At 32.6% G+C, this 13,847-nt stretch overlaps 1 protein-coding gene across 5 annotated transcripts in view; it reads right to left on the bottom strand.

Moving 5' to 3' along the window:
* Positions 1 to 5,671: 5,671 nt before the first annotated feature.
* LOC125825807 (eukaryotic initiation factor 4A-2-like) overlaps positions 5,672 to 13,847 on the bottom strand; it is a 468,338-nt gene continuing 460,162 nt past the window's right edge. For 4 of the 5 annotated variants that reach the window (XM_049505102.1, XM_049505099.1, XM_049505101.1 and 1 more), the window contains exons 2-5: positions 7,690 to 7,761; positions 7,425 to 7,531; positions 6,905 to 7,335; positions 5,672 to 6,532 (exon numbers count right to left, since the gene is read on the bottom strand). In XM_049505102.1, coding sequence (XP_049361059.1) covers positions 5,897 to 6,532; positions 6,905 to 7,335; positions 7,425 to 7,531; positions 7,690 to 7,757 — 1,242 coding nt within the window. In that variant the 5' untranslated portion in view covers positions 7,758 to 7,761 and the 3' untranslated portion in view covers positions 5,672 to 5,896. Of the gene's footprint in view, positions 6,533 to 6,904; positions 7,336 to 7,424; positions 7,532 to 7,689; positions 7,762 to 8,665; positions 8,846 to 13,847 lie in introns of those variants that run through there. The other variant, XM_049505098.1, reaches the window with a different exon arrangement.

Raw genomic sequence — 13,847 nt, 5'->3', positions numbered from 1 at the left:
GTTTCTGTTCACTTATCCATAATATCATTCATATTTTTGGTTTTCTCACCTATAAATAGTGATGATCTTACATTATTTTGTATATAAGTAAATACATAGAACATAAAAGTAGGGGTGTACATGGTCGGGTTGGTTCGGGTTTTTCAAATATCAAACCAAACCATTTGTGTCGGATTTTTAAATCTATAAACCAAACCAAACCAATAAAACTCGAGTTTTTCAACCTCGGATTTTTGGGTTTTCGGGTTTTTTCGCTAATGTATTCATACAAACATATAATTTACTTGTATTTCAAATATTTCTTCAGTCCTACCAAAATACAACTATGTAAGGTGTTTCTTAAGAATACAACACAAACAATGATATGATTAATGATACTAAAATATCCAAAAAATAATAATAATAATGAAATCGCGTAAAACAAATATTGCAAATTAACAAGTATAATGAAAATGATCATAATTTAAAAGTACTAAATCATGCTAAAATAAGTTTAATAAGTATTAGTTACATGACTAAATATTAAAGGAAATTAAAATTAGATTATGTGTACTTTAATTGTCTAAACCAATGTAAAACCAAAGAATAAATATTCAATATTATTGTCATTCTTAGTGTTAAATTGATTTTCTTTTTGCATTAGTATTAATTTGATTTTGATTTAAGTTTTATTATAATTACCAACATCTATGGACTATAATATTTATGGAACCATTCAAAATTCTAAGTTTCAAACTTGAAATAATATATTAAAAGATAAAAACTATGAAAAAGTATAAGAATTATTTAAAAATTATATCAAAGTAAATATTTTTATGTATAAAATAAAATTTTAAAATTATATATATAATGTTAGGTTGGTTTGGTCTCGGGTTGTTTTTTTTTAGTTAAAACCAAACCAACCCAAATATAGTCAGGTTTTTTTTTCAACACCAAACCAAGTCAAACCAACCACTAGTCGTTTTTTTTTTTCCGGTTTGACTCGATTTGCGATTTGGTTCGATTTTCAGTTCGGTTTTGTACACCCCTACATAAAAGTTAGTAAAAAAGAGAGTTTTATTTAATTGAAATGAGGTGTTATTTTTATAGAGCTTTGAATTTAACTCTTGTCCCGAATTTGTTGAGTCATACATTGTGATTGAGTTGTTGTATCCTAGAGTATACATACATGAATTCAATTAATTCTTGAACAAATCAAATGGACAATCCACAATTCAATGGATTTATAATATGGTAAAATAATTTTAACAATCTGACCATTTTTGTAGTTATTTACGAATTACGATTATAATATCCTTGCATAGGTGCCCATGAGTGGAGAATTGGCATAAAACAAAAAAATAAATGAGTGGAAAAAAATTTGCCAGGCTTTACTATAGCGAAAGACTTGTTCGCTATATATAGTGCAGGGATGCTCGCTATAGCAAAGATAGCGAAGCTGTAAGGCTTCGCTATAACAAAGGGGTGGTCTGCTACAGTACTTTTTGCTATAATCAAGGTCGAATTTTGTTATTTCGTGTTTAAGTTAATTGTTTGCTCAAGTCTTGATTATAAATTTTCATACTTGACCAGAGAACACCTAGGGCGACCTTTTCAAGGCTTAGGGTTATTTTCTTCTTGAGCTAAGAAAATTTTTATCTATTTTTCTTTCCAAATTTACTTTTTTTAATAGAATTAAAGGGTGAGTTCTTCATAGAACATTATGGGCTGAAACTTAGTATTATATTGCTAGGGCACAACGTTAAATTATTGTGGTTATGCACGTTTTTCATTATTCTATATTGAATTCGGTCTTCTAGCATAGAATTATTAATCTATGCTATAGTTTTGGTATTAGGGAACCTAAAGACCTCATAAAAATAGGTTCTTGAGCATGCAAATTGTTCAACAGAGGTTAATGAGATAAAAACTATATGATTTGATGAAGTAACCCTTAATTATTTGTTAGATCTTCCAAAATGGTAGAAGTAATTTATATATTCACAGTTGGATGTGGCAGGCCATGAATCACCAATTAAAAAATTTCATGTGAATGAAACCACTTTTTCGACTTGGATTTAGTGTTTAAGATGATAAAAATTACTCCCTCTGTCTCAGTTTCAAAAAGAATGACACATTTTTATATGAAGTAGCAATTTAACTATAAAATATATATTTTACCCTTAATGAAATGATTTACAGCCACACAGATTTCTATCATTCATTTTGAACCACAAGTTTTAAAAGTTTTGTTTCTTTTTTAAACTCTGTACCGAGTCAAACTACCTCACATAAAATGAGACGGAGGGAGTAAGACATTTGAGGGAACAGATAACAAAATAAACACTATTTTAGTATAGATATTTTTATCTCCGACACAACTGGCAACAACAATTAGCCAGGCCAAGAATAGTTAGTTCACAAATTAACAAGTACACAAGGCTTGTTCAAAAAATTTAAAAATATTTTCTTCGAATACATTAAATATAATTCCGTGGGTTCATGAAAGATAGAGTTTCCTAATGAAAATAGAAAATAGAAAAATAAGTAGTAGTATTCTACATTAATTGGTTCCTTCCCACCCTTCAAACATCCCAACTCACAACCTTGAATTCTCATAGTGTTCATTTAAATTGGACATAAATACTTTTGGAACAATATCTTCTGCTATCTTTTAAACATAAAAAAATTTACTTATTTTGTAATATATATTTTTCATGTCAAATGTACCCACCCACCGTATACAAAAATTTTGCATTACTACAACAATAACAATAACATACTTAATAACTTTTATCTTACTTGTTTTATAAATAGAAAAATTGTTTCATAGTGACCACAAGCATTTAAGAAGAAACATGACAGCCTATAAAAATATAAAAGTATCCCCAATTTAGCTGGCCTCTAGAAGTAAAATTAATTCATAAACATAATCCTCAAAATCTTGCCTGGAACCTAAATTAAACATAGAATCAACTTCCAAAGACATAATTAACCACCTAATGATGATAAAGTATCGCGATTGGAAAAAAAAAAAAAGGTAATTAGTCAAAACTATAATCAATAGAAGAAGAAGAAAATCCACATGTATAAGTGTTGAGAACAAAATACAACATTTAGAAAAATGAATCAAAACAAAGCCAAAAATCTTGAATAATCACCTCCATCCATATAAAACCTGTGTATACTTATCTTTAAACCATCTTAAACTCCTCCTCAAAGACCCTTTAACTTTGCCTTCAACAGAGTAAACTTTATAACTAGCAACTCTCCTCTTCCTCTGAAACTCAGGATCATTGAAATTCCAAGATTTTGAAGATGACCCACTAGTGCTCTTCCCTTTTTTAAGCTTCAAATCTTTGTTGTGACGGGCTGGAGGTGGTGGTAAGGGTGGTGCACCAACTGACCTCAAATCATTAGAAAATTGGGGTTCATGATATTTATCCATTTGCATCCTACCATCACCATAAGATTTTGATCTGTAATCATCCATGATTGTTTTTCTTAATTTTAGGTAAGAATTCTTTTTTTAGATAGGTATGGAATGGAAGAGGAGAAAATTTTGGAGAAAGTGGGATGCCAAACTGACAGAGAATGAGGAATAAGATGTGCTGTGAAAAGACTTTTTTTTTAATATTTTTGTTTTTATTTTGATTCTAGAGATTGGCGTTTCTAAACAACTTGTGTTTTGGGCTCAAGAAAATGAGAGTTTGACTAGTCAACTTTGGTCCATGAAATCTGCTCTATTCCCATCACTTGTACTACTCTTTTTCTTTTTATTGAACCACTTGTCTCTATGTTTGTGATTTTAATTTAGTTACCTCATATAGTTTGAGTTGATATGTTTTTTAATAAATAAAGAAAATATTTTAAGACTTATAATTTAAAATAAATTATAGATATTTATAGTTATAAATTATTTTATTAAAATGAATATTATAAAATTGAATTATTACTAGATATAAAAATGTATGATTTTTTTTTTGGGATCAACATTGTTATATATGGGTTGGAGTGTTGGTCAATCAAAAACTTGCATGTTCAGTAAATGCATATTACGGAGATGAAGATGTTGAGGTGAATGTATTGTCATACTATGAGTGATAAGATTAGAAATGGAGATATTCGAAATAAGTTGAGAGTGGTCTCCATGGTGGATAAGATGAGAGAAGCGACATTAAGATGATTAAATTTGGACATGTGAAGAGGAGATGTGTGGATGCATCAGTGGGGAGGTGCAAGAGGTTGGTTATAGAAGGTACGAGGAGAGGCAAAAGTAGACCAAAAAAATATTGAAGAAAGGTGATAAGACAAAATATGACGCAAATTCAGATCATTGAGTATATGACCTTAAATAAGAGAGTGTGGGGAACATATATTAGGGTAGAAGGTTAATAAATAGTGTAGTGTTGTTTTGGTTAGAATGGTTGGTGTCTGTCATTGTACTAGTTGTACTACTGTAGTTCTTGTTATTGACATTCATCATTATTAATTTGTTTTAATACTCTATCCTAACATGTTTCTTATTGTGTATAGATTATTACACTACTTCGTTGTTGCTCCCCTAAGTAGACTTGACATTGTTTTCTTGTGACTTGCTAGGTTTTCTTCGTTGTATTTGGAATTGCTATATTTGAGTTGAGGACCTTTCAGAAATAGTCTGTCTATCTCCCCGATATAGTGATAAGATTTGTGTACATCTTACCATCCTTAGACCTTACTTATAAAATTTTACTGAATATTTTATTGTTATCGTCGTCAAAGGGAGTCTCTAGCCCTTTAATAAAAAATTAAAACTAGTAAAAATTACTTTAAAGTAATTTATTCTTTTATCTATTATCTTTCTTCAACAAATATTACTCTATTAATGATAATAATAATAAGAATAAAATTGAAAGAAATACTTTTTTCTTAATTTTCTAAAGTTACGTACAATAATTATTATAGAATAACTATTTTTAGCAAATACTTAGTACGGAGAAAATACGAGAGATACACTATTTTTTTCAAAAGTCTCCTTTCCCTTCCTTAAATGTCATTAGTCATTACGCACTCCTATAATAAATTCAACGCATACTAATCTTCCATTCTCGCAAATATTATTCTATTAATGATAAAAATAAAATTGAAAAAAAATAAATTATTTTCTTAATTTTCTAAAATAACCATCATCGTAGAATAACTATATTTTCACAAATACGTAGTGAGAAAATACGAGGGAGACACTATTTTTTCAAAAGTCTTCTTTCCTAGAAAGTCATTACGCACTCCTACAATAAATTCAATGGGTACTAATCTTTCATTCTATTGGATGGAAAATTCGGGAAGAAATAGTTTTCGTTTATGACTTATTCCTCGAAATAATAATTACTTACTAGTTTATACATGGAACACACTATGTTCCCATTTGCTTTAATTAAAATGTTTGAATATGAGGGTAATGCTAAATATTAAATATTAAAATGTGTATTAAGATTAAGATTGAATATTAGGGGTGTTTTATTAGAAAAGTCATGTATTTATTAGTACCTTGGTTGGTACACTTTTTAGCCTAATTAGTATATTTTTAAGAAGGAAAAATACTAATTAGGCCTCAAAGAAGCACTAATTATCAATGACACTTAATTTGACTATGTAGCAATATCTATCAAAGCGAACAGATACAGAGCACATCATGAACAAAACGAAAAAATAGGCCAAAAGTTTAAATCAAATATACTTAAAAATTCAAAGACATCCAAAACCTGAAGTTGTTGTGGACTTGCAATACAAAAAGACAAAACCAACAAAATTGGAAAACTAGGACGAATCACAGAAACTGCAGTTTCCAACTTTTAGTCCAGTGCGGTTCTAACTAACCTAAGAATAAAATATTAAATTACTTAATATAAGGAAGAATTCAACCAAAACCACCACCTCAAAGAAGATCGGCCACATTGGCTGGTAGCTCCTCCACTACAACATTGTAAAACTTCTGAATGTCAAAAAGCATCCTTTCATCATCCTTTGTGACAAAATTGATAGCTACACCCTTCCTTCCAAATCGTCCACTACGACCAATACGATGCAAGTAGTTTTCTGGCTGAGTAGGAAGGTCATAGTTAATCACAAGGGATACTTGCTGCACATCAATACCACGTGCCAGAAGATCGGTAGTGATAAGCACACGAGATGACCCAGATCGGAACTCTCGCATAATGATATCTCTGGTGTTCTGGTCCATGTCTCCATGAGTGGCAGATACTGTGTGATCACGGCTGCGCATCTTATCAGTGAGCCAATCAACCTTACGCCTGGTGTTCACAAAGATCACACTCTGGGTGATGGCTAAGGTCTCGTAAAGATCGCAAAGAGTTTCAAGCTTCCACTCTTCCTTGTCAACATTGACATAAAATTGCTTGATACCTTCAAGAGTGAGCTCATCACGCTTCACAAGGATCCTCACAGGCTTGTTCATGAACTTCCTAGTAATTTCAAGGGCCTCTGGTGGCATTGTGGCAGAGAAAACACCAACTTGAATCTTTGGTGGCAGCAATTGGAAAATATCATAAATCTGGAAAATAACAAGACAATTTCAAAATGAGTCACTATTTGTGAGCCTTGGGAGCAAGAAATAAGGTCAAAGAACCACCAAAGTCCTGCACCGATTCTAAAAGATATCAAAGCATAATAAGGCTAATCATGACGAGAATAGACAGAACTCCCATTCAGAGGTTATTAATATCACGTATGCACAAATCTTTTACAAATCTAACATATGACTGTTGCATACAAATACTATACTTACCCATCACCCCATTACCCAAATAAAAAGAAAAAGGCAGCCCCATATTTGAGCCCTACTTCCCAAATCACAATGCAGAAACCTAATAAATAAGAATATTCCACTTGAAGGACAAAAAAAATGGAAGGAAAAAATGGCAACCTGATCCTTGAAACCTCTTGAGAGCATTTCATCAGCTTCATCCAGAACAAACATCTTGATGTGGTCGGGGCGAAGAGACTGCCTGCGCAACATGTCAAATACACGACCAGGAGTACCAACAACCACATGAACACCACTTTGAAGGATACGCTGATCCTCACGGACACTGGTACCTCCTACACAGGCATGAACCTTCACACCAAGATAGTCACCAAGTGCTCGCATAACCTTCTCAATCTGTTGGGCAAGCTCACGGGTTGGAGCCAGAACCAGAGCCTGACATTCAACTAAGCTGTAATCAAGCTGCTGGAGAATCCCAGAGCAGAAAGTTGCAGTCTTTCCTGTACCAGATTGTGCCTGTTGGATCACATCAAGACCCTTGCAAAAAGGAACAATACCCCTTTGCTGGATAGCAGATGGCTTCTCAAAACCTTCAAGCAATTTAAGACAGGTGTTCAATGCCTTGCTAAATCTAACAAGGGAAAGGAAAATCACTTATGCTATTAAGAAGTGCATTTACCATAGGCATAGATGCCCCTAAGAAGGTTTTCTTGCAAACCCATGGCATCAAAACTGTCATGAACCTCATCATATGATGTGAAGAACTCCTGCTGTTCAGTCCCAAGCCTGTTTCAGCAAATCAAACATCAAAAAAATTTAAAAACTGAACGAGTAAGCACAAGATAGCTGCAATTGATAGATCCAAGGAGGAAATAAAACCCAAGTGTAGTTTTCTGCTGCCAGATAAAATCTCAATTGCTTAGAAATTAGAGCAAACAACTTACAGCTCGGTCATTTTAGCATCAAATTGACGAGCATCAAATTGAGAACCTTCCGGTGCCAAGCCAGCCATGACTATAGCAAACAAAAAACAATGGTATTACTCATATGAACTCATCAAACAATCTTTAGCGTAATAAAAAGGAAAAGACAAAACATTACTGTGAAAATATCACAGATGTCAATGACTGTAGTAGCAATAAACATCATCTGCTTGTCCTTTCTAATATTAAAGGGGAGGAGGGCACAACAGAATGTATGTTTTTCTTTCTTATGTGAAACACAAAGCACAGAAAGAGAAGATACACATGAAAAACAACTATTTCAACTGGAGGCTATAGTAGCCAACTGTCAACCATCCTTTCAAGTTATGTGATTCTAGGTCAAAGTGACTAAGGCAGACCCAGCAGAGACGCAGAATACCGCACCATCAAGCTAACGATAAGAAACATGTTAAGCTTAACATGAAAGACAAAGAATAGATGGCAGGGGAAGGCATTATAATCCCCAGATTTACTTCCTATACATGATAAGTACCCCAACTAACCAGTTTTTCCAACTAGGAAACTTACATCCAGAACTGACGAACTTCTCACAACAAAATCACTACTTCAGGAACCTATTGCATCAAAACAGAACGTCGACTCACTAACCACCCCTTCATTCCGATAACCCTTTCGCACAATACTTTCTAGGAGAATGAAATAGCTCACCTACTTAACAGATAATTAAAAAGATGATCTTTATGCAATCAAGAAAATCATATCAAACAGATCTCCATGATAACAATAGTAAAATCACACGCAGAAAAATATATAATAAAAAACATAAAAATCAACCCCAGCAGCTAGATAACTCAAAACCCAGCTGTAGAAACGAACTCTAACCAACAATCAATCGTAAAGATTCAAACTTGAACACAAAAACAAAGATTACATTCCAAGAAACACAAAAAAGGGAGAAAAAAGAAACATAACTAACCTGATAAAGATGAGTTAAAGATCTGAGGAATAAAGAGTAAAGAGTAGGAGGAGAAGTGGGTAAAAGCGATTGGGTGTTAGGGTTTGTAAAGACGGTCTGAAACTCCTCGGATCTACGCCGCAGGAGTTCAGGAAAGAGGAATAGATTAGAAAGATGAGACTGTTGTGTTTGTGTATTTTTAAATTATGGTTTTTACTGGAATTGTATTTACTACTACTAGGGGGATTTGGATTATTTTCCACGTTTGTTTTGTCTCCTATTTTGACCCGAAAAGGGGGTTACAAATTACAATTGGGATCAATACGGCGTCGTATTGGGTGGTAAAACAAAAAAATTGAAGAAGCAAGTGATGAGGATTGCATAATATTGACGGCTACATATTCTATTGGGCTTCTTGGGCCTAGTTTAGGTCAATACCTTTATAAAAGTTGATGTTAACCATAAGGTAATAATAGGGGTGTCAAAATGGATGGGTTGACTTGAAATTGGAGATGTTAAAATGGATTGAAATGAAAAAAATAAAAAATTACTGAAATACACTTCTTATATTTCCCTTATTTCTAATATTCCCTTCTATTTATAAAAACCTCTAAAATCCCTTATTTCTCTCCTAATTCTAAATTATTTTATAATGTATTCGAGCTAGTTTTTAATGTATCCGAGCTACTTATTATGTATCCAGCTTATTTTATAATGTATCTGTGCTAGTTTTTAATGTATCCGGTTTGTTTTACTTTTTCAGGGATTAATGTAATTACAAACTAAATAGGGATAGATTGCAATTTCATATTAAAACTATGTGATTCCTAAAATTTATACAAAAAAAAAATGAATTGGGTCAATGACATGACCAACTTTATTTTGGACTCAAATGAATTGGGCTAAAAAATGGGTTGGGTCATCCGCCTATTTTACCCACTTAATCTCAATAATTTTAACATATTGTTATTTACCTTTTATAACCACCAATTTGAATTTCAACTCAAAAGAAGAAGAAGTTACAAACAAATAGATAAATTTTAGAACTAGTGTGAGCATACAAACATCAATGTTGTTCGTAAGGGTACGTGGATCCCCCAATGTATTGATGGTTTATCTTTGATATATACATACTCTTCTACCATCAGATTCAAGCTTTCGATTCATGAAGTTATGAAAGAGTTCTACAAAGGCATGGGTTTTGTTTAGCCCAACTTGCATCTCAGGTTTGGTGGCTTGTTGGCATGCATCTAGTTTTTAGGCGATTGGGTTGGGGTAAGCTTTACGATGAATCACCTAGTGTATCCGTATTCTCCCTAGTTGTTCCGACGAAGTATCATATGATGTCGCCCAAATTATACTCTCAAATGACAAAAAAATGACCATTATCAAAATACAGTAACCCAACAAGGTTGGGTCGAATCACATAAAGAGTGTGGTCAGGAAACTTTATAATTAGTGAATGAAACTCAAAATAATGACACTACTATTTGAGGGTGGGATTTTAAATGGGGAATTATTAACTGAATTATACTAATTTATTTGTAATCAATAATTAAAGACGAACTAAAGTTGTGGTTCCTAAATTTTGGAATTCAAATATATACTATACTATCAAGTAGGGGTGTCAAATGGGGGGTGAGTTGAAATTAGAGAGACTAAAATGGATCAGAATAAAAATTTGGTTGGATCATAACCCGCCAAAGTTAGCTTTGGGCTCAAATGAGCTTAAAAACGGGTTGGGTCTTGATCCGCTTAATCTCAATAAATTTTAGAGATAAGGGTAAAAACACACCTAAACTATTCTCTTTTTTGAGTTTCATACCTAAGTATTGACAGTGTTAGTTTCATACCTAAACTGTCACTTATTAGTTTGAGAAACTCATCTCTCTCTTTTATTACACTCTCATCATGGTGTGTGTAATACACTGTCTCTTTTATTTTTTAAAAGTTGTCACATCACACTCTACATGGTCAAACATTTCACCTTGACAAAAAATAAATAAATTATTAGTATTAGTTAAAGTTAAACATTAAAGTATTACTATCCCCCCACACACCCCAAAAAAAATAATCTCACCCCACTCCACCACTTCCTCTAACCGTACTTAACCCTCCTCTCCCCCCCCCCCCCACAATCCCTTCAAATAATAATTTAGATATTTTTTTAATTTTTTAAAAAAAAAATATTCTACCTCACCGCACATAACCCTTTGCGTCCAAATTTTTTTCTTGTTTTGTGTAACATATATAGTATTTTTTTTTACTTGCCACAAGACTTTTTTAATTTTTTTTTATTTCTGTTATATTCGGTACGCAAGCAGAAAAATATTTTCCTAAAAATATTTGTACATATCTAACACAAAACGAGAAAAATGTAAAAAAGAAGAAGATAAAGATAAATTAGGAGTAGAGGGTTAGATGGGGTGGAGTAGAATGTTATTTTTTTTTAAAATAAAAATTGTATCAATTTTTTTAGGAAGCAGTTGGGGAGGGGGTGAGGTCTGAATTTTTTAAAAATATTTTATAAAAGAAATTTAAAAAAATAAAAGGATGGGGATGAGGTGATAGGGTGGGGTGAGAAAAATATTTTAAATTTTATTTTTTAAACAAATAATTATTATTATTTAAAAAATAATTATTTTTTAGGATAGGAATACTATAATCTTTATCTTTTAACTAATATTAGTAGTTTGTTTAATTTTTGTCAAGGTGAAATATTGTATCCATATGAAATGTCATGTGACAAGGTTTTTGCAAATAAAAGAGAGAGTGTATTACACATATCACTGATGTGTGTTTGTCAAACTAATAAGTGATAATTTATGTATGAAACTCACACTTCCAATAGTTTAGGTATGAAACTTAAAAAAAAAGAATAATGTAGGTGTGTTTTTGACACTTATCTCTAAAATTTTAATAAATTGTAATTTAAGTTTGATAACCACAGTTTGAATTTCAACTCAAAATTTACAAAAAAAAAGTTACAGCTAGATAGATAAATCCTAAAAGATATAAAATAGATAATAATTCATACCTTCAATATAGAAACATACATTACATCAATGCAAATAAAGAGTCTTAAAACTGATTAACGTTTCAAGGACACTTCATCCAATTCTAAGTGTCAACGATCGCTAGTCAGTATAAAACCCAACTAAGTGAGTTGGGGTCGAATCCCACAGGGAGCGGTACATGTTTAAGATTCAATAGTAAAGTGTGAACATGGTTAAATCAGTCATAGGAATAGAAGTTTTCGAATAAAGACATCATTCAAATCAGAGGGTGACACAAATGTCAAATGGGGGATTTGGTTTGAAATTATCAACTACAACAGTAGCAAACAATACGAAATAACAATAATGAGACGGGTTCTTGGGATGTGATTCGATTATAGGCTAATATAGACAAATGGGTAATTGCAACTAATAGAAAATAGCTAAATATTAGTGAGTAAGCTAGACTATAGAGGAGGTAAACTTTCTCTCGAACAATTTACCCCGAATCAAATCGATTTCTCTCGAACATCAATAAGCATGCAAAATAAGAATAACCTACACTTTAGTCCATTCACTCTCTCGAGCTAAATGTGTGGAAAAGGGTTTAGGATTCACTCTCTCGAGGTAAACCCATGACAACCCAATACCCACAGACCATCAATCAATAATCTTAGTTTTAAAACCTCTCTCTCGAGCAAGCCAAAAACACAAGGGTAGAACTGCATTTGCAACTATAATTCTTAAATTAAACCACAATTAATGATTAAACTCACTTCTAAATAACATTTAAACTAACAATTAGTAATACCTATAAACTAAATCTGCCTATAATCACACCCCAAGAATTGGGGTTTTAGCTAGACATTATAAAAAGATAAAAATCGTTACCAAATTGAGTTTCCATCAACTGGGTAAGATTGATTTCATCTTTACAATAATGGTCAAAGTTGAAGAATCTCAAAGACCCACTTCCAATTTCTCAAAAGTGAAAAACTTCAATTCTTCAAAGCTAAGGAAAACTAAAGAAAACTTGTCTGATTAATATTAAACTAAATGTTCAAAAATGTATTTATAGTCGCCAAAAATGTGCTGCGAAGAGTCACTCGGCGAAGTAAGTCGGACTCGCCGAACTACTCAGTGATCCGCCCTTTGGTCATTTCCATCGCCTTTCTGTCTTGTCCTTCTGCATCCTCAGGGTCTGTAACTTTGTTCGATTGAACACTGCATCGCGGAACCACTCGGCGATCTACCGACTGCTCCTTTCTCTCACCGAGTTGGTTCTTTTCTTCAGGGCTTAGCACACTGAAACTTTAGGCGATCAAGTAGCCATTCGGCGATTCGCCAAGTGGACTTGGCGATCACCAGACTTGCTTATCTTCAATCTTTCAGCTTGCTTCGTTCCTTTTTGCAAATCAGTGTCTTTGCTTTGTTCCTCAATCCATATACCTGGAAATCAAGGGTTTTACATCACTTATTGGCACAAAATAAGCATTTGAGGACATTAAATCTATATAAATGAAGCCCTAAATGAGTCCAAATCTCGGACTCAGGAAAAATGAGTTGCAATTGGAGATTAAGTTGGGCTCAATTGAGGATTCTCTTAAAATGGGTTAAGGGTTGAATGAGTTGAGATTGAACCCATTTCAATTATCTTGAGCCCAATCCTAAAATTTTGGGCGGGTTACCTATAGTTGAGCTCACTTTAGACACCCGTACTACCAACTCACTTAGGTGTGTTCATTGTGCAAAACTAATGTATCTAGTAGTTTCTTAAAGCCTTTTAGTACTCCAATTAAAAGAATATAACCCTCAGTCTTTATCAACACCTGGGTGTCGAATTAATTTATTCATTCATCACATGTTTCAGGTTAACTGTCTTATATATCTAGCTCAAGCTATTAGATGGGGGTTTGTAGTCTCAAATCCTTGTTAATGATCCTTTTTTATAATCTTAGCTTTTTTTTTCTAGATAGTCAGAAGACAAGTGATTTCTTAATGTTTGCAACCATTAAAAAAATATATTTTTTACAAAAAGAATACACAATGATCATCCATTCATGTGAAAATTTTAGTGTAAAAAATGAGAAAAGACATAAATTCCACCTTGAACTTGTATCAAAAAGTCACTTACACGATTAAACTATCATAATGACCTATTACACACCTTTACTCTTCAAAAGTGAATTTATTTACCCCTTAAAACT

The sequence above is a fragment of the Solanum verrucosum genome, unplaced genomic scaffold (genome assembly GCF_900185275.1).
Source record: "Solanum verrucosum unplaced genomic scaffold, falcon-dt-bn FXZP01000247.1, whole genome shotgun sequence".
Classification (NCBI taxonomy): Eukaryota; Viridiplantae; Streptophyta; class Magnoliopsida; order Solanales; family Solanaceae; genus Solanum; species Solanum verrucosum.
The sequence above is the reverse complement of the archived record's forward strand: the minus strand, read 5'-3'. Positions and strand labels throughout refer to the sequence as shown.